Genomic DNA, 21904 nt, shown 5'->3' with positions numbered 1-21904 from the left:
GTATAAATTGAAATGATTTAAAATTATATATTATGTGAAACTATATGTTAATCTTTGAATATTTTGAATTATAAAGCTCAATGAGTTTTGAATAACGGCAATTAAAATTAATGCAATCTTTCATAACTACAGTAGAGCATCGATTATCCGACTCAATTGGGGACTCGGGTTGGTCGGATAACTGAAAAAATCGGATAACCGAAAATAATGAAAATATACATTATTAGTATAGTATATTAGTATATCGCTATTAATTAGTTAAATGTAATTAGTATATTAGTATATCATTAACCTACTTTGCGTTGAATTTTCATCAATGTTAAGCCTAACAAATTTTTTTTAAAATAATAATCGTCGCTATTGTATCGTTAAAAATTATTTTAAAATTATTTTATTGCTCACAAAACAAACAACCACTCATAATTAGAAAATTAAGCCTCGTTTAAATACTGGCTTCCCTTTCATGATCGAGCCAGTGTTGCCAGCTAAAACACACAAAAATTTAACAAAAATTATATTAAAGTAGCCAAGACATAGCCAAATATTGTAGCGCCACATCACTAGTAGACACTTGAAATTTGCCAACTAGAACGATCGGTTAACTGATGTGACAGTTAATTGGGGGGTCGGATAATCAATGCTCTACTGTATTGATATTTACAGCAATTTTAAGAAAAACATTTAGTGCAATTAAAAACATGAAATTTATATTCTATAATAATTTATATTTAACTATTTTGTAAAGTTCTCCTTGTCATATTTTACTGCATTTAAATAAAAGACATACATGAAATTGCAAAGATGAAAATTATACTATTACTTCAATAAAATTTTTATATAACAATGCAATCTTTTGAGTTACAGTTAAATAAATATTTAATTTATTTTTCAAATATTAACCTGTGTTTTGTTATTTGACATAATAATCATCAGAAGCAGCAATATTGAATGCTGTTTGTCTATGAAATTAGAAGTATGCTTATAGTATGTTTTAAGTTATATCAATATTTGCCAAATTATTCTCATGCAGAAACATCTGACCACCAAATGAGTCAATGGCTAAAAATGTGCTGATTTCTTCAATAACTGAAGTTCATCAAAATTATAATTCTCAATGAACTGAAAAATTTTTTCATATGTGCATTTAAAAGAAAAAATATGTAAGATTTGGCACAAAATAAATAAAAATTGCACATCACAAAATTTGAAAAATGCTTCTTATATTTATAGAAATAATCTTTTCTGTAGCTGTTTCACCAAATTTAGAAAATGACAATTTAATAATCATAATTATTGAGAAAGCCAAGATCCTTTCACAATTATCTAATTTCTTGGTCAATTCAGCACAATAACTCCGGTTTTAATTGCAATAACTCACTTTCTCAATTACAATTGTATTACAATTATTTAAGATAAAACAAATACACATAACATAAAGCTTATATTTAAAATAATAGTTGTCCTTTTAACTCATAGTACAAGTACAAAAATAAATTAATAACCAAAGCTAAATAAATTAAATTAATATGGCTTGATATAAATTTATACTTAAAAAAAAATAAAAGCAAGTTTTTTATTTTACATTACTGGATTACATTGGGCTACTTTTCCGTAAATTTAATAAAAGATCTACCTCTAATGACAAATTATTTAGTAATTAATTAAATACAATTGCAAAAAGTAACCNGACTTTTCTTCAATATTTCCCCCCACGAATTGTCCAATGCGTATAAAAAAATCTTTCACTCGTTGAAAACATTAATGGTTTTTAACGTTAAAAACTATTTCTTATATACATAATTACAATTCCTTAATTTCAAATTACACACTAATGTCAAATTATACAGAAGAATCCCATTTTAATGTTTTTCAACTTAACATTAACCCTGATTACACATTTAATTTTAATTGTTCTTGCCTCTCTTCCTCCATAAAAACAAAATTTAAACTTCAATTTAGTATTTTTCAGTTTTATTTTAAACTTTAATTTTAAGGAGCAAATTTTTTAACTACACACTTAGAAGTGATTTCAATTTAATGTACATAGGATAAAAGGGTGCTTTCTGTGTCTTAATTTTTCTTGCTGCACTATCATGCAACTTGCAAGCAAAAAAGAGACAGAATTAATGACTAATTTTGCATTACATGATACTATATAATGAATATCAATAATTGTAACTTTATTTTTAACCCTTTCTGCCCCATGGGCACCAAAAAGGTCTTTTTTATCAAACCCATTAAGTGTTTGGCCAGGCCCACAATAAGTGACCAGATGGTGTGGAATGGGACCTGACATATTCAGACAGATCAACATCTAAAAAATTACTGTTATTTTTTCAAATATCTGGATTTGATTCCATAAACCTACAGTGATAGACTGCCACCTTACTGTTAATCATCTGGCCATCAATAATTGATATTATTGCATTCTTATATTAATGTTTATAAATGTAATCAAACTATAATAAAATTGCACAATAAAAACTCTATTGCATATACAGTGGGTGATCGGTTAACGAACAGATCGGATAACGAACAAATCGGACAACGAACACTTTCGCGAAAGATTTTTATGATCGGACAACGAACATATGTTCGGATAACGAACACTTCACTGAACAAACACAAGAAGCGACGTAAAATAACGAATACCGATTGGTCTTCCTTTGTCTTCAGGCAACAATTCGAAACTTTTCGAAGCGCGGGAGACGTCGACATCGACGTTCTACCCAGTATATACTGATCGGATAGTATTCCCCCGAACTTTGAAACTCTCCCTTGTAATTCCAGCCTTTTGTATTTCTGACAAAAACAATTCTTTTACGTTTTCTTCTGAAAATGCGGATTTATGCCGATTTCTGCTATTAAAGATCTTTTGAAGAAGTAGGAGGATGTCAGAACAACGGTCTTAGAATGGCATCCAAATCAAGTTGAGGTTAATAGGCCTAGGGATCTCTACAATTACAATGCTATTAATTACTTCTGAAAAATCATGAATAAGACAGAAAAGCAATTGACATTGGATAGATTCTTTAACCCCCACAAACAGAAAAAACATGACTAATAAAAATGCAAGACCGTGTATATATGTATTTTTATTATTACATATGAATAAACGTAGTAAAAAAGTATATACTTTTTTTATTTTTGGGGGTCTCCAGAACAAATTAATCAAATTCCCATAGAAACCTATGTTAAATCGATAATCGGTTAACAAACAATTCGGATAGCGAACAAAGTCTTGGAATGGATTATGTTCGTTAACCGATCACCCACTGTACTTTATTATTAACATTATTGTTGCTATCATGCCATTCATTTTCATAATCTGGTATAATATGAATTTAAAGATGTTACCATTAAATTTTTATATGAGAGAAATAACAGAAGAGATTATTATATAGAAATATTAATTTCATTCATCACAATTGATTTTTATTGTCAATTCCTAAAACTTCTATTCTAAGTTTATCTCAATTTTAGGCTGATATCTGCTGTTCCCTGGAAAAAGATTAAATAGGGTTTCTGCTGCATTTTCTTTCAGAATGCTTTGTTTTGAATAAAAATTTTTAAACACTTACAAATCCAACACAAATTTTTCTGTAAAATAATAAAATTTGAATTTTTTTTAAAAGATTTAAGTTTAAGAGACTTAAAATTATTAAATAAACATTATTATTTGAAATAATAATTCAAATAAATATTAGTATAAAATTAGTTTAATATATGATACAAGTATACAAAAATTTCATCAATGTAAGAATTTATAATGATATGCTAAGATAGTATTGATATTTAATTCAATAAAATATACAGAATATGTAAGATATAAATTATTTTGTTTTATATTATACAGCTTTTCATTCTATACTTATTTCAGCAATGCTAAATGATATTTTTATTCAAAAACAAAAATTTTTAATATAGAGACTTTCAATAAGTTAAACTTCCTAAACTCAAATTTTATTTTTGTCCTGACTTAAAACTCCTACAGATTCTGTGTATTCTATAAGTGAAAATATTGATATTATATTTTGCTAACTCAAAAATTTATAATCCAAAGACTCTATTTTATGCATAACAACAACACAAAGCCCAAACAGTATACATACTAAATCTCCAAACAATCGCCTAAATATCGGGCTATTATATGGCTACTTAAATGATTAGAAATAAAGCAATTTGTCATAATTCCATAATTTTATTCCAGAAGGTTCTAAATTTAATTTAATTATTTATTTAATTTTAATTATTAATTTACTTACGAGATGGCGCCTAACGCCTACCTCTTATGACAAATTGCTTTATTTCTAATAATTTAAGTAGCCATATAATAGCCCGATATTTAGGCGATCATTTGGAGATCTATTTTATGCTTAATTTTGTATGCTTTCTTTTACATTTTCAAAATGATGGACAATATTATCACAAAGTTAATCACCACTAGCACCATAATATTTTTTTGAAACAGAAAATATTGCATAAATGTAATGTTTTCTGCTGCAAAAAAAATTTTGTGATCTTTTGTGATTTTAAACTATATCTGCATATAATATCTACTATTTAAAAAAACAGTAATTATAGTGTTTTGTCATTTTATTATCCTTATATATTTATATAAATTATAGCAACTAGTTTAGAAAAATTTAGACTTATAATCATAATCCTTTTATTCCAATGATGTTCTATTGAATATTTAATGTAAGAAATTTTAGAAGAGTAATTATTTTTACTACATTTTTTTAAAACTATTCTAAATTTCAATTGTGTACTTATCGTAATATAAATTACAATTATAAATTGATTAGAGAAAAAGATTTTATACTTAATATCTTCTTGATAATGGCATAATCGTTCCTCTCTTTCTTCTGAAATTCTGTTATCTTCATCTTGTTTATTCATTTGTTTTAATTGGTTTACTGCAGATCTTAATGCTTGTAACTAAAAAAAATTACTCATATATTTATTATAGTAAATTAATTCATTTTTATAATAAATTGTTAAATATAAAAAATGACAAAACATATTAATTTAAACATAATAATTAAAAAACATTATAAGAATAATTTATAAAATATCAAATATTCATTGATTGAATCGTCATACAAGTTTTACAATAAGTCTGTATCAGTTACATTTGAGACATTTTCACATATAAATTATAATTTGTGGGACTTGGTAGAAAAATAGCATATCCTCCAAAGCTACATATAAACTAATCATTACAGTAATAAATTTGAATTTGTGTATCATTAATCCATCTTCTTAGAAACTTTCACAGTTCAGTCATGTCTCACAAGCTGTACACTCTTATTAATAAAACATTGCATATTGAAGTGCTGGCAAGTACAAATTCTCTTTTTTCTTGAAAAAAGAGAATTTTTTCCTAATATGGACTACACCATTTTTCCACCAAACCCTTCATTTGATAATTAAACAAAAACAAAAATCATACATTGATGTTTATTACCTTATTTTTCAATGTGACCATTTTTGTTGCAACACATTGGTGTCATTGGTTGGTAGCTTCTGGTGTCAATGGGTAGCTTCTGGATTCCCTGTAAGAAGTCATCTTTCGGCTGCAGATGTACCCATTCTTAGTTTTGATTATTTCTTCATTAGATGTAAGCTTCTTTCCACCTAAAATTCTTTGAACAGTCCAAATAGGTGGAAGTCCAATGAGGCAAGATTGCGACTATATGGAGAATGGGAAAGAAGAGTACAGAATTTTAATTTCTGAATTGTTGCTATGGTGTGATATGCAGATGGGCATTGTCCTACAAGAAGCAGACAGAAGATTAACTTTTTCCTCTTGTTTTGAAAAGCTGTTTTCACTGGTTCTGCCAAGAAGTTTGAGTGATTGTTTGCATTTATTGTCTGCTGCTCTGTATACCCAATTCTCATCCATTTACCTCCTATCAAGAAGTAATTGAAGCTATTCAAGAAAATGTCTGCAGCCAAAAGACTTCTTATGGGGAATCTGGAAGCTGTCCATTGATGGCACGAATGTACTACAAAAGAGAGGACTACATTGAAAAATATGGTAATTAACATTAATGTAAGATTTTAGTTTTTTGTTTGAATTTTATTTGAATACATCTTATAAATTATAAAAAAATTATATTCACTTAAAAGTGATATATCTTAAATAAAACTTCTAAAAAATTCTGTTTGGAATTTTATCAATAAAATATTATATATAATTTTTATGCAGTTACATATGTTTGTAAGAAGAGGAAAACATCTAAACAAAGAAATTCATCTTTGCTAATCTTTTATATCTTTGAAATTCATAGGAGGAAAAAATCATTCATTAAAAAATTAAATATATTTATTGTTTATATAAGCTTAGAACTGAAACTAAAAGTTATGACATGAACATTTTTTATTCCCAATGAAATTAACAGAGAAAGACTCAAACAATTAAATATTTTTATATGTTGATTCTACATTAAATTTAAAAAGCAAAAACATTCATTTAATCATTTTGCTATGGTATTTTATTATAATCAAAAATGTTTATTATACTCATTCTCATATATAAAATATCTAAAACACATTAATTAAGATTATATTAAAAATACATATACAGTAATTTAAATGAAAATAGCATTTTTTAACTAAATAAATGTCAAAAGAAAAATGTCTTTTTGTCATTGAAATATTTTATATTTTATGAAATTATTTTTAATAGTAGCATACACATTTTCAGCCTAAAAATCTACTTTTCTGACAGAATCTTAATTTAAATCATAAGACTATACAATTAAGATTAAGACATTTACATATGAAACACTTTTTATGTTTATCATATAAAAGCATTATGTAACTTTATTTAAATTTTTAGCTGGGTTAATATGAAATTTTGCAGAATGTTTGAATTAAACAATACTGGAATATAAACATTTATGCAATTCTAAATACTTTCCATTAAAAACTGAAAATAAATTGATGTTTTGGTTACATAATGTGAGGATCTGAGGGCTATTCTCTTGTAAAATTTTAACGAAAAACGCATTAATTTAGAAATTCATCCATTCCCACAGCAATTAGAAAACAAATGAGCAGGTGTTCATTTTAACAGTAAACAACTAAGACAATTGTGTTAAAGAGAGGGTTTTCACAACAATCCCTTCCCCATCACATTGACCAGACAATGGTTCAGAAATATATTAAACAATCCATCGCTAATCATGAGAAAGTTGTTAGTTAATGAGGTCCACCAGGAGAATCTAAAACCAAACAAAAGAAACAGGAGACCTATGAGTCAATTTGTTTGAACTTCCTTGTCCGGTGATGACACATTTGCAGGTGTCACCACTGCCAACAAGTGGTCACGAGACCAAATTTCCATGCTAGATGGGTATATAACGGGCAGACATACTTAGGAAACGACCATAGGGAGGTGTCTCACCATATAGTCCTCAAAGGATCGTCCTTATAAATTTTATGCTATATGCAAATATCTTTCCAAGCCTTGACCAATATTCTATCACCAGATACGACAGAGGTATGATAATTAACTACTTGATGTAAACTCTCTTTCGATGACCTAGATTTAGGATAGAGTCAGTAGATATAGAATTTTAGATATAAGCTTATACTACCCCTATAACTAACTGTTTATATATCAGCTTTATTGTTTTATTAAAGTTTTTGTTTTGTTAACCTGTTGACCTGTCATTCTTGGACTAACAAATACGTTCTCAACTTATCCATTGTGCTCTCCACTCAACAGTCAAATCAATCCTCCTACTCAACATTTGTTTACAATTCACGAGTCAGGATGCGACCTTTTAACTCTCCTAACTGGTGTCAGGTCCTGACGTCAGAAGAATCTTGCAATCCCGACGACAATTTATTGAATAATCATCCTGTGACAAAGTGAGTGGGTCTTGCAATTCAACAACTAGAGAGCTAACCCTCACCCATATTCTCACAATAATTTATTAAATATAGTAATGTCTGCTTATAACAAACATATATAGATTGTCAAAAATGGTTCATTATAACTGATGTTTGTTATACACAGCTTAATTTTTGAAAACTAAAGTTTAATGTCAGTCAAAGATAAAATTGTATATTACAACATAGGAAGTATCAAAGAACATATTTACATAAAGAAGTCCATTTAGTTGATTTTTGTTAGTTACATAATGTTTTGTTATGATAGTCACATATCATTTTTTTTTTTTTACTATATTTTAGTTATAATTTATATTTTGTAGAATTTTTTACAATATACTAGTCTTTATTTTCATGTTTTTGTCTGTCAAACCCCTCTCTTTGTTTTGTCTTACTAGTTTATTGCCTAAAGGAATAAGGAATAAATACAACAGGAGTGGAAGTGAAGGATATATATGAGGTACAGTCAAAAAGTTCTGGGACTGATGAACATGTGGCCAATTGTGGTGCCACATGTTAAACTTGCGTGAACTAGGATGTGTACTAGACAACATTATTTAGTTTCCTGCCAAACTTTCTGCCATTATCATTTGTAGTTTTTGTTTCTTGCTATTTATATTAGATCCATGTTCTTGTCGATTTGTGATTTTCATTGCTTTTAAAAATGAATTCTTTTAAGGAATAGCATGCGTGTGTGAAATTTTGTTTCAAACTTGGGCAAGGCTGCAACAGAAAAGAAAGTGATTGCAGGAGACAAAACATAGATTTATGGCTCTAACCCTGAGACCATACAACATTTGACTCAGTAGAAAAATCATGGCTCACTCAAACCAAAGAAAGCATGCCAATCTCAAGAGCATGCTCATTGTTTTTTCTTTGATAGAAAAAGAATTATTCTTTGAGAATTTGTTACACAATGCCAAACTGTGAATCAAAAGTTTTATATGGATGTTTTGAGGCACCTGCATAAAAATGTCAGATGAAAAAGACCAGATCTTTGGAAAGCTCAGAACTGGTTGTTGCTTCATGACAACACCTCAACTCACAGAGCTATCTCTGTTTGATAAGTTTCTCACCAAAAATAAAATAGTCATGGATCCCTGACCTTCTTATTCACCAGACTTAGCACCATATGACTTTTTTCTATTTCCATGGCTGAAAAAAGTAATGAAAAGACAGTGATTTGAGAATATTGATGACATTGAAACAGAATCATTGCAAGTGCTTAACAATGTCACAAAAAAAAGTTCCAGGAGTGTTTTGAAATCTTTGGAGTGCTGGAGTGCTGGAATCTTTGTATAGCTGCAGAAGGAACTTATTTTGAAGATGACAACTCTCAATAAATTAACATATATGTCAGACATTTTTTATTGGACCAGTTCCCCAACTTTTTGACTGTACCTCATATTACATATAGAGGAATCAAAGGAATAATGTGTGTGCTGGACAAAGGCTTGAGATCATATTTGACAGATTAGGAGAAAGGATATAACATAGGACTTGATCTTGATAGCTTAAAGAGTAGTGAAACAATAAGAAAATAAAAAAATTATAAATTTTGAGTATTCACCAACAGCACTTCAATCAGCCAATACTGTGCTGTTCTTAACTTACTGATAAGTGAGCAAGATTCCCTGAAATTGTACAGACCCTCTCCCACCATTTGGGTTTTTAGAAATACTTCTTTCCACTTAACTTTCCTTCTTTCCTCCCTTTTTTATTTCTATTCTCTTACATATAATTAGTTTAAGTTAGGCTAAATTAGGGATTACATTATCACAACTGAACAAGAAATTGTCAAGTCCCTCCATCTGTTGTATCCAAAGAAAATTTTGAATTCCAATAACTATGATTTTTTTGGATGAATGCTAAATAAATATTGTTGCAATAATCAATTTGTATTGAAAAACTTTTGAGACATGATCATAAATAAATCATTGTCAAACAATGATGTTGACTCTTATTTGGTCCCCTCATTATCCAGAACAAAAATAACTCATCTGATATTATACATTCCCATCTTAGTAAAAAACTGTTTAAAATATTTTTTCAAGTTTTAGGTGTTTGTACAAACTCTCATATAATAACAGTATTCTGTATAACTTTGAAAACAGATATTATCAGTATGTCAACATCATCATCATAAGCTTTATCGTTATCTTCTTTTCATTCTCACAAATTCTATTATTTTTAAAGGCATTGAAGCTACAATATCATTATCAGTCAAAAGTTCCCTATAACAAGTGTCATCAATCCAGACATATTCTTCAAAACTGAATTCCAAAAATGTGCCTGGTAACTGCAGAGGGAGCACATCTTAAACATTTTTTTTTTTTTAATCATTTGTTCACACTCCTCTTCAAAAGTTTATTAATTATAGCACCATTCAGTAAAGACTACCTTTAGAAAATGTGATTTTCTAAAGCTAGTCTTTACTGAATGAAGGTATAATAAGCCTAGAAATAAAGAAAAGCTGATATAGCACTTACAAATTTAATTTCATCATATGCTGATTTTCTGAGCATTATAGCATTTGAATTACCAAATATGAAACTGGTATAATTCTGTCTTTCTCCTTCCAAATAGTAGCAATTGTTGGTTTACTCATATCCACTTCTTCACACACTTCATTCTGCTTTACACCATTTTCTAACCATTTAATAATCCCATATTTAGTCTGTAATGTAAATGACATATTTCTGTTTAGATTGATAAGTGCCTACTGTTGCAATATGTCACAAACTACAGCCAGGGATATATGTACTGTACATAGCAATTCTGACTTAGTGACTGGTGAGATTTGATATGACAATATTTTTTATAATCAACATCAGTAAACAAAATCTTTTCTAACCAATCAAAATGTGAAATTTAAAATTTGTAATGGTTTAGAGTTTTGAAATTCAAGTTTGAATTTCGTAAAGATATCAATATGTTTTTAGGAAAATAAACCCCACAGTACTAGGTACTTTCTGAACATTTTGCAGACATTCTAGCACAGGTCTGCATACCCAAGGGTCCTTGGACCCCAATTTGGAAAATGTTGCTCTAAATTACTAATAAATACTTGTACTTTTTAATTAATAAATAAAATAGCGGTAGAAATTTTAAAATTGCTTAATACTGACTTAATTAAGATTAAAAATTGTAACTTAAAGCTTAATTGCACATAGCATTTAGTTTGATTTAATACTTAAATTTTCTGCTGTCTGTAAAAAATGAGAAAAGAAAAAATTAATAAGCTTTAAATTGCATGATTATGATTAAATTTCCAAACATCTCTAACATGCATCAAAATTGCTTTCAATATTCAACTGAATAGAAATACTTTGAAATAAAACATTTATAAACATAATAAGACAAAACTAATTAATTCCAATATTGTTCTTAATTTTATACAGTAAAACTTGGTAAACTGGAATCACACAGTACCAAATCATATTTTCCCTTTAGAGAGATTTCTATTTTAAACAGATTTTAGTATTTTTTCTTTTTTTATCTTTAAATTACATGCGATAAATATCACATAGTTATATTCATTTTTTACAGTAAAATAATTTTTACATATGCAAAAAATTTTATTACTAAGCTTAATCCCAATTGGACAGAGAATCTTTGTTAGAATTAATTCAATTAATCCAAAGTGATTCCAACTGAAGATAGAAGTATTCAAATGCAAGAATTGAGAACTATTCAAAATAGTTCTAAATAGTTCAAAATAGTTGTTTCCAGGAACTTTTACTAGGTATTTGAATACTTCTCATATATGATCCTCATAAGCTCACACAATAGTGATTAAGCCAATTCAAGTATTGTTCTGCAGTTGGAAATTCTAATTGCACTTAGTAATACAAAGACCAATATTAAGTGATCTGGTTTCTCAAGAAATTTTAAAATTAATCATTACTTCAATTTCTAATTATCAACATGCTAATCAACTTGTTTTCAAATACCCATTACTAGTTAGTTATTAACTACTCCATATAAGGCATTAGGAGTGCTATATCACCTTATTTGTTATTTTAACAAATTACATTTGTAGTTTATTTTCAAGAATTTGGTTTTTGGAAACTCATTCAATTCTTGAAAATTTGTGAAAGTATTTTCAATTCTGCCTATGGTTAATTCTAACAAAGACTGTCCATTTGGCTCCTCGTCATATGACTTTCATTTCTCTGACAAGGTAAGGTTCAAAATTGTTCTTGGAACATAGTTTGTCATGCTCTGCAGTGACTGTTATACCTGGAAGTGATTTTACTTATTTGTCTACAAGTAGAATCATAATTTTCCATTTCATCCAGATTAAGTTACATTCTTCATATGCAAAAACCTCTTCCATTTCATGATGGACAGGTTCTTGGCTTATAATAAAATTTAATACAAAATACCGTCCCATTTCAAAGGATATTTTCCACTTAGAGAAGTTACCATTTTGGACAGGTTTTACTGTATTATTTTATTTCTTTTTAAATCATATATAATTATATGAATATAATATAAATAAATAGAAAAAAATAATAATAAAGAAAATAAATAAATATATATACCCTTTGGGATAAAGATACTCCCTTATCAGTTAAAAGATATCCATTATAACTTTTAACTAATTCTACTAATCTCGCAACCAGAACATGTTCTTTACTGAATAATGAATGATGATTAAACGAAATGCTGCAAATGTCAATATCGAGTTGGTGCCAAATCTCGGGATTTTTATGTCTGTCAAAAAGCCAATTTTCTTTATTTTCAACTATTGCCTAAGAAATAAATAATTCTAAATAAATTGAGTTTATTAATAAGTATTAATTACATCTATATTATACTATTTAGTATTTATATTAATATTGAATAATTAGGGTTTAAAATATCTCAATCAAATAATTTAACTTTGTAAATTGTTTAAGTGAATTTATAAAACAATTATTTAAACTTGTTAATTTATTTTTAATTATCCAAGTGTTTTTATCAAGAAAATCTTAAATATATTTTTACTCATATTCTAATTAAATTTTTATTACTATACAATCTTAACTAACATTAAACATTTTAAATTATTATTATTATTATTAAAGTTCTTATTCATACTTTTCTGTAAGTTGATTCCAAGTTTTCATTTTGCTTGATTAGTGGCAAAGGCCTACTAGGGACTTTTTTACATGGATCTGGTTGCATTGTTATTTTACCATTATCTCCAAACCATTTTTTATCCTTAAAAACAGAACAAAAATTATTAACATAAAACTAAAAAAAATTAGTTGAAGTATTTTTAATAAACATACTTGCTGTTTTAAAAATCTATTTTCCAATTTTCTAATATTATGTGATGTAATACTGGGATATTTTCCTACATAGAGTCCTTCATCTTCAATATCACGAGGCTTTTTTCCTTCAGTTATTTTTGCATCTGTAGGAACTATATAAAATAGTCAATATTACATATTTATTATTAATTAAGTAAACTAAAATTGATCTCAGAATTAAATCGATTCTTGAATAAAAAATAAGAGACTAAACTTGAAGCATGATTCCAGATTATTAAAAGAGACTAAACTGTTTATGGAAATTTTTGTATAACAATTTAAAATTAATATTGATTAAATATATTAATGTGTCCAAATAATCAATGACAAAACATGTATAGAAATGCAGGAAGCTCATGGAATCACTTGAATATTTCTAATTATATATTTTAAATAAAAATTAAGTTTTTAATGTTAAAATTTTTAGAAAAAGTTTATATATGTTACCAGCAAAGTAGGAAATAAATACAAATATATGCTTTGCCTAGGCATTCAATTGAATGCTGTACAAACAGTAGATCTGTACAGATTTCAATATTCTCTACTTATTTCAATTCTAAAGTTTGTATATTATATAATAAAAACTTATTATATTTTTTAATTTGTGATTTTATTCTGTGCTTAGTTAAAAATTGTTTATTTATTTTCTGAAAGTCTGCTTACAAATGAGAAAAAATATAATGCTAAGTTGATGATAATTTAAATACTGTTCAATTTAAAATTTATTTTTTGCATTTTTGAGTCTTGAAAATAAGCATGTATAAATTGAAATGATTTAAAATTATATATTATGTGAAACTATATGTTAATCTTTGAATATTTTGAATTATAAAGCTCAATGAGTTTTGAATAACGGCAATTAAAATTAATGCAATCTTTCATAACTACAGTAGAGCATCGATTATCCGACTCAATTGGGGACTCGGGTTGGTCGGATAACTGAAAAAATCGGATAACCGAAAATAATGAAAATATACATTATTAGTATAGTATATTAGTATATCGCTATTAATTAGTTAAATGTAATTAGTATATTAGTATATCATTAACCTACTTTGCGTTGAATTTTCATCAATGTTAAGCCTAACAAATTTTTTTTAAAATAATAATCGTCGCTATTGTATCGTTAAAAATTATTTTAAAATTATTTTATTGCTCACAAAACAAACAACCACTCATAATTAGAAAATTAAGCCTCGTTTAAATACTGGCTTCCCTTTCATGATCGAGCCAGTGTTGCCAGCTAAAACACACAAAAATTTAACAAAAATTATATTAAAGTAGCCAAGACATAGCCAAATATTGTAGCGCCACATCACTAGTAGACACTTGAAATTTGCCAACTAGAACGATCGGTTAACTGATGTGACAGTTAATTGGGGGGTCGGATAATCAATGCTCTACTGTATTGATATTTACAGCAATTTTAAGAAAAACATTTAGTGCAATTAAAAACATGAAATTTATATTCTATAATAATTTATATTTAACTATTTTGTAAAGTTCTCCTTGTCATATTTTACTGCATTTAAATAAAAGACATACATGAAATTGCAAAGATGAAAATTATACTATTACTTCAATAAAATTTTTATATAACAATGCAATCTTTTGAGTTACAGTTAAATAAATATTTAATTTATTTTTCAAATATTAACCTGTGTTTTGTTATTTGACATAATAATCATCAGAAGCAGCAATATTGAATGCTGTTTGTCTATGAAATTAGAAGTATGCTTATAGTATGTTTTAAGTTATATCAATATTTGCCAAATTATTCTCATGCAGAAACATCTGACCACCAAATGAGTCAATGGCTAAAAATGTGCTGATTTCTTCAATAACTGAAGTTCATCAAAATTATAATTCTCAATGAACTGAAAAATTTTTTCATATGTGCATTTAAAAGAAAAAATATGTAAGATTTGGCACAAAATAAATAAAAATTGCACATCACAAAATTTGAAAAATGCTTCTTATATTTATAGAAATAATCTTTTCTGTAGCTGTTTCACCAAATTTAGAAAATGACAATTTAATAATCATAATTATTGAGAAAGCCAAGATCCTTTCACAATTATCTAATTTCTTGGTCAATTCAGCACAATAACTCCGGTTTTAATTGCAATAACTCACTTTCTCAATTACAATTGTATTACAATTATTTAAGATAAAACAAATACACATAACATAAAGCTTATATTTAAAATAATAGTTGTCCTTTTAACTCATAGTACAAGTACAAAAATAAATTAATAACCAAAGCTAAATAAATTAAATTAATATGGCTTGATATAAATTTATACTTAAAAAAAAATAAAAGCAAGTTTTTTATTTTACATTACTGGATTACATTGGGCTACTTTTCCGTAAATTTAATAAAAGATCTACCTCTAATGACAAATTATTTAGTAATTAATTAAATACAATTGCAAAAAGTAACCCAATGTAATCCAGTATTTGTTTGGCTTTACAAATTTATTGGGTTTCGTGATGTTTATGTATTTATTTTAATTATTTTAAAGTTTAAATTTTACCTGATTTAGCAACAGGATAAAAATATATTTTATTTTCTACTTCGATTTGCTCATTACTAGGAATGTAGATTGCCTTCCTCTGTACTGGAATGTATTTATCTGCTTCAGTTTGAAAGTAATCTTCTATTAAAAGATGGGTTTCTAAAATATAATTATATTTATTAGTATTGTTATTATAGTATTTTGAATTGAATTAATTTCTAAATATTTAATTATTTCTGAATTTCTTATTAAAATAGAAATTTTTGCAAACTTGGAATGCAAACTTTTTCATTTTAACAAACAATTTTTTTTATAAGTACACAATTTAATTTGTTAATATAAATTATTAATTTTCTACAGAAAAAATGATATCTTTCTCTTTAAAAAATTTGCATAAAAGTTTAACTGTTATTTAATTAAATCTCATATAAATAAACATTTATATGAAAATATAAAACCACAAAAATTAATTTTTTGTAATTTAAAAATTCTTAATTTTCAAAGAAGCAGCTAATGATCAAGGAAAATAAATTATTATTTGGTTCAATACAACATAATAAAAACTGTAGTGTCTTGAAATAACTGAAATTTGAAAACTCCTGAATAACAATAGTATTTTATATGAACAACTAGCTTATTTTATGACTTGACTTAAGGCAATTAATCTGGCTAAAAATCAAACTTTCTTTAGTGACAGACAAGTCATCAAAGATATGATGTGGGATTGAAAACTGGAAAATCATCTAAAGTGTATGCAGCTAAACAAATCTGTTAAGAATTTGTGTGAGAAAATATAGGGCAGAATGATAATGTCATCATTGTCACCAAAGTCAATTTTATGTTATTTTAATAAATTAAGAGTGAAATTTACCTATTTAAATTTTAAATAGGTAAATAGTCTTTCTTAACCTATACTATTAACAAAAGATGAATATTACAAGTTGAACTTAAAGTTAATTTTATTTAGTCTAATAAACCTTATTCACAAAATTATTTCAGAAATATACAAGCAACAGTAAAAAAAACAAGTAAAACAGCAAAACTGTATTTGGGACAAGACTATGTCTCAGAGACTCACTACTAAGCAGAATCACTTTGATGCTCAAGGCGGGTTGCATTCTCATTCTCCAAACTTCTTTGGTATCGCTGCTTTTGGGCGCAATCATTCAAACTTTGCCAGCCACAACCACGAGGTCGTCCACGATGCATTTTCGATGAAATTAACCTATCCAATTTCAAAATTTCTCTCTGTTGCGTGTCGGTCCAGGTTGAATTTTTGTCAATGTGTAACGAAAATTTCCCCTTTTTTGAAAAAAATAATCGTGACTATTGTATCATCTGAAATTATTTTTTTAATTTTGCACAAACAATATACAGTTTAACCCGATTATAATGTCATTGGATGTAACGACAACCCTAATATAACGTCAAATTTTTATCAGTCTCACGATTTTACTATAGTAGATAATGTTAAAAAACCTACTTGTAACAACACCCTGTTTTAATGTCATATTTGAAGCACTCCCAAATTTACAAAATTAGATTACAAATTTTATTTAATATAGAAGAAACTTTGTGTTCACTCCTAAGGTCAGAGTTCACTTCTTAAAATGACTGTGGGTGGTACTCTCCCCCACCTACTTCAGTGGGGTGAGGTGCCCGTTTTGCCTGTTTGTAGAAGAGGTTTGCCATTTTGTATTTTATTTTGACTCAGTTCTCAGTCCCCTGACTACCTACAAGTCTGGATATTTTTATGCACAAATGATTTCAGCACCTAATACTCTGTGCCAAATATCAACTCTCGACATGTACTCCTTCATACCTCTATGCTGGTAACATAAAATGGCAGTATGATTTTATAAACAAGACATAGTCTTGTCAACAACACAATAATTTATATACTTAAATATGATACTGATTATTTTTTATGAATGAAATAAACATTTCAAATAATCAAATTTTTGTTTTTATATCATTCACATGAAACAGAAATTTTAAGAATATATTACAGTCAAGCTGATATTGTTCATGTTACAAAATTACATGAATTTATATTTGTTGTTAAACACTATGTAGTGTGATTAATAAGAATAATGACACGGTTTCAGATTATCAAACGATGAATTTGTATATAAACACTGGTAAAGAATATTTCTCTAAAAAATAATTTTATTTTGCAGAGAAATATTCATTAAACAGCATATAGTTTCCTATCATTCCAAATTCTTTTTAAACATATATTATTTTTTAACAATCTATTTAATACAATTTCATATAAATGAAAAAAAAAAATTTTCACAAATTAATAGCAAATTAACAATTACCATCTGTAGCTCTTTCAGTTAATTCTTCAATTTTTTCAGATTCATCTAAAATATCAGGTTGTCTTTTGCTAGAATGTGCATCTTCTGTTGTATCATCATTCAATGGAGCAGATGTAAAGCTTGGTTCTTCAGATTCCCATATTCGAGTGAAAAAATCATAAGCTGCTTCTTCAGAAACTACTCCACGTTCACTATCCTACAAATATAAATTTGAATAATTGATTTAATGATGTTTTGTGACATAATTATTCACTAAACATTAACAGATAAATTGAAATAAAAATAACTTACTTTTAGAACCAAACTCAATGATTCTTTCCATTTTGCTCTTGTTTTTTTATGCTTTTCTTTTACAGCTTCAGTGTTTTCTTTATCTTTCTAGAATACATATTTAAAAGAATTTAAATCTATTATTAAATATCTTGACTAATTTAATTCATTAATTATTTCATGCTTCATTCAATTTATGCTGTAACTTCAAAGAAGTCAGTCTTTAACACTGATAAAACATTTTTTTAAGATATGTTTTATCATTCAATTAAAAGCAGCTTCCCTTGCTGTCTTATTAAACAACCGTAGGAACTAGTTTTTAAATATACAATTTTTTTATTGTTTTTTGATAAGGTAGCTAGTTAAACAGCTTTCTACCTGAGGATGAGACATAATCAATAAACATTTGATTGGTGTTAAAGACTGACATCTTTAAAATTACAGTAGACCCCTATAACGCGGGTTCATGTAATGCGGATTTGTATATCACGGCGAAAAAATTGCAACCATATTCGTATAAAGACACTAAAAGAGACTCGTAAAATGCAGTAAAACGTCATTGCCGACTCATGTCATGACAGGATTGGTCGAATCTGACGAGCAGCCGAACTACTTTCACGCTACAGAGAGTTTAGGCGGGTAAGTTGAGTTTACTATCATCTGTACAGTGTATAAATTAGGTACTGTAAATCTAATACAGTACTGTAATTTTATACATTTCTTGTGAAAAAACATTTCTTATTCAACGGCCATAAAAATTATTTCTATTAATGATGTCTCCAAAGTTCAACGAATTTTTCGCAGAAAAATAACTTATCAGAAAACGTGCCCACCGTTTGGTGCGCTGCTCCGTGATGAAAACAAGCTTAAGCAATGGCGTTGTCGAACGGTGCACACTCGGTAAGTAATCCTACAATTTTTTGTTTATAGCATAGTTTATACGTGCTTTGGAAATGTTGAGTCAAATTAGTCTAGAATCGATTAATTTTATGGAAGAAAACCTTTCAAACAGCCGTAGTCCGTAAACTGCACAGGTGCTGGGCTGTGATTGGCTCATGTATTTAAGGATTCCTACAACGCAAAATTCTTATAAAGTGGAACGTATCTACTGCATTATAGGGGGGTCAACTGTATAGAGTATGCTGAATGAAACACAAAATATGAATTGCTTATAAATAGAGATTCAATAATTATATATTTATATGAGCATCCACTCACACCTGACTTTTAGTTAAAGCCAAACGACTGCCAAAATTAGCAGGCTATAATATGACAGTTCATTTAGATTCAATAATTATGTTAATTTGTTAGCAATATTACTTTCACTTGAAATAAAATTAAATCAACATTTTGGTTTAAAGTTTTAGTGTGATGTAAAGAACAGATTTCTTACGCCAAAAAAAGAAATTCAATATTTAAAACAACCAAACTGATCATTGATATACAATATTAACAAGAGATCTTTTTTTTATTCCAATCTATCAAAAGATGAGAGAATATTTTCAGGCAAATTGACAGCCCTGTTCCAGGGATGTCAAACTATCTGATCAAGCATTTCCAGTTTGTATTCTCAATTTATGATAAACAGTATTTAATATTTTTGAGTCTATTACCAACATTCAGAAAATACTTACAGAGTCTGATTATGTTTCCATTTTTATTTCCTTTTCTGTTTTTTACCATTTATTTTCTATTACTCTCTTCAATACATTAAGTTATATTCAATTAGTTAAACGTAGATCAAAAGAAATTATTATTTATTTTATGTCTTCTGTTCTTCTTCCTTATTTTCACAATTTTTCTTTCTTTCTTTTTAAAATAATTATAAAATTATACTGTATTTATAAATTTTTATATTTACAATATCATTTTTTCAAAAAAATATTTATTTTAATTATGAAACTTCAATACTCTTTTAAAGTGATGTAAAATTTTTATCATTTAAAGATAAAAATTTCACATCACTTGCTTAATTAATTAATTAAATGTTGTAATATATTATTAATACATAATATTTAATGTTCTAAAAATAACTCTATTAGTAACTTATGTTATAGTATTTTGTAATTGTTAATTTAACTTTCAATTTATATCACAATTTTCATTCTGTAAATGCCTTGAAGAACTAAACAATGTAAATAAAATATGAAGATTACATTCATGCTTGTTTATTTCTTTCAAATGAAAATTATTCTCAGTTTGCTTTTGTTTTGTAATCAAAACAAAAGCAAACTGAGTATTTATAAACATATATGTAAATTGAAATTTTTTAAAATAAAATGTAAAAAGAATTCTAATACAGGTTGTCAATAATTAGATAATACCTGTTTAGATTATGCTGGAGACAAAGTTGTTAAAAATAAATCAATAAAATTTTGTAGGCAGTAAGTCTTGACAAGGGAAACTAATCAGTTTCAAAAAATAGTTACAATTTTCACTGCTATGGATCTGCAATGGTGCCATTGTCAGCAGCATCAAAGAAACTGTTCAACATGCTTTCACCATTCTCACTTACATATTGCAATCCAGTTATCACATTAACAACAGCCAAGTGTAACATGGCAAGACTAATAAGATTCCTTTGTCTTTCAATTTAACTCTTTAGTTGTCATAAATCTGCAACTCTGCCAGTAAAATCCCTGCTTTTCAAACAGACTCATAAAACCAGAAGTTACAAGATATGAGATCTGGGGACTAAGCAGGTGTTTGCATTGAAAAAGACTGACTAATCACTCTTTCATTGCCAAATGTGTTAGACAGTATGTCTCTCACAATGACTATGATATGGAATCTTATAGTCTTGCATAAACATGATGTTACTCAAATATCCTCTCTGCAATAGTTTAGAAATGACAAAAGTTTGTGAAACATCTTTATTACACTGCTGTTGTAGTGTTGCAATAGTGATGCCTTTATAGACAGGGGGGTCAACTGTATAGAGTATGCTGAATGAAACACAAAATATGAATTGCTTATAAATAGAGATTCAATAATTATATATTTATATGAGCATCCACTCACACCTGACTTTTAGTTAAAGCCAAACGACTGCCAAAATTAGCAGGCTATAATATGACAGTTCATTTAGATTCAATAATTATGTTAATTTGTTAGCAATATTACTTTCACTTGAAATAAAATTAAATCAACATTTTGGTTTAAAGTTTTAGTGTGATGTAAAGAACAGATTTCTTACGCCAAAAAAAGAAATTCAATATTTAAAACAACCAAACTGATCATTGATATACAATATTAACAAGAGATCTTTTTTTTATTCCAATCTATCAAAAGATGAGAGAATATTTTCAGGCAAATTGACAGCCCTGTTCCAGGGATGTCAAACTATCTGATCAAGCATTTCCAGTTTGTATTCTCAATTTATGATAAACAGTATTTAATATTTTTGAGTCTATTACCAACATTCAGAAAATACTTACAGAGTCTGATTATGTTTCCATTTTTATTTCCTTTTCTGTTTTTTACCATTTATTTTCTATTACTCTCTTCAATACATTAACCTTCATACCTCTATGCTGGTAACATAAAATGGCAGTATGATTTTATAAACAAGACATAGTCTTGTCAA

The 21904-nt window shown here is 27.4% G+C and overlaps 2 protein-coding genes across 2 annotated transcripts in view; both read right to left on the bottom strand.

Moving 5' to 3' along the window:
• Positions 1-2296, bottom strand: part of LOC111627413 (coiled-coil and C2 domain-containing protein 2A-like) — a 50083-nt gene extending 47787 nt beyond the window's left edge. The window contains exon 1 of the mRNA XM_023370981.1: positions 2146-2296. Coding sequence (XP_023226749.1) covers positions 2146-2296 — 151 coding nt within the window. The remainder of the gene's footprint in view (positions 1-2145) is intronic.
• Positions 2297-3256: 960 nt separating this feature from the next.
• LOC111627418 (coiled-coil and C2 domain-containing protein 2A-like) overlaps positions 3257-21904 on the bottom strand; it is a 22004-nt gene continuing 3356 nt past the window's right edge. Inside the window, exons 4-11 of the mRNA XM_023370984.1 lie at positions 18340-18426; positions 18049-18244; positions 15743-15883; positions 13185-13318; positions 12991-13113; positions 12453-12662; positions 4826-4941; positions 3257-3600 (exon numbers count right to left, since the gene is read on the bottom strand). Of these exons, the coding sequence (XP_023226752.1) occupies positions 3570-3600; positions 4826-4941; positions 12453-12662; positions 12991-13113; positions 13185-13318; positions 15743-15883; positions 18049-18244; positions 18340-18426 (1038 nt within the window). The 3' untranslated portion in view covers positions 3257-3569. The remainder of the gene's footprint in view (positions 3601-4825; positions 4942-12452; positions 12663-12990; positions 13114-13184; positions 13319-15742; positions 15884-18048; positions 18245-18339; positions 18427-21904) is intronic.

This window comes from Centruroides sculpturatus, unplaced genomic scaffold (genome assembly GCF_000671375.1).
Source record: "Centruroides sculpturatus isolate CEXI.00-Female unplaced genomic scaffold, Cexi_2.0 scaffold424, whole genome shotgun sequence".
Classification (NCBI taxonomy): Eukaryota; Metazoa; Arthropoda; class Arachnida; order Scorpiones; family Buthidae; genus Centruroides; species Centruroides sculpturatus.
This window is presented reverse-complemented; position numbering and strand designations above follow the sequence as displayed.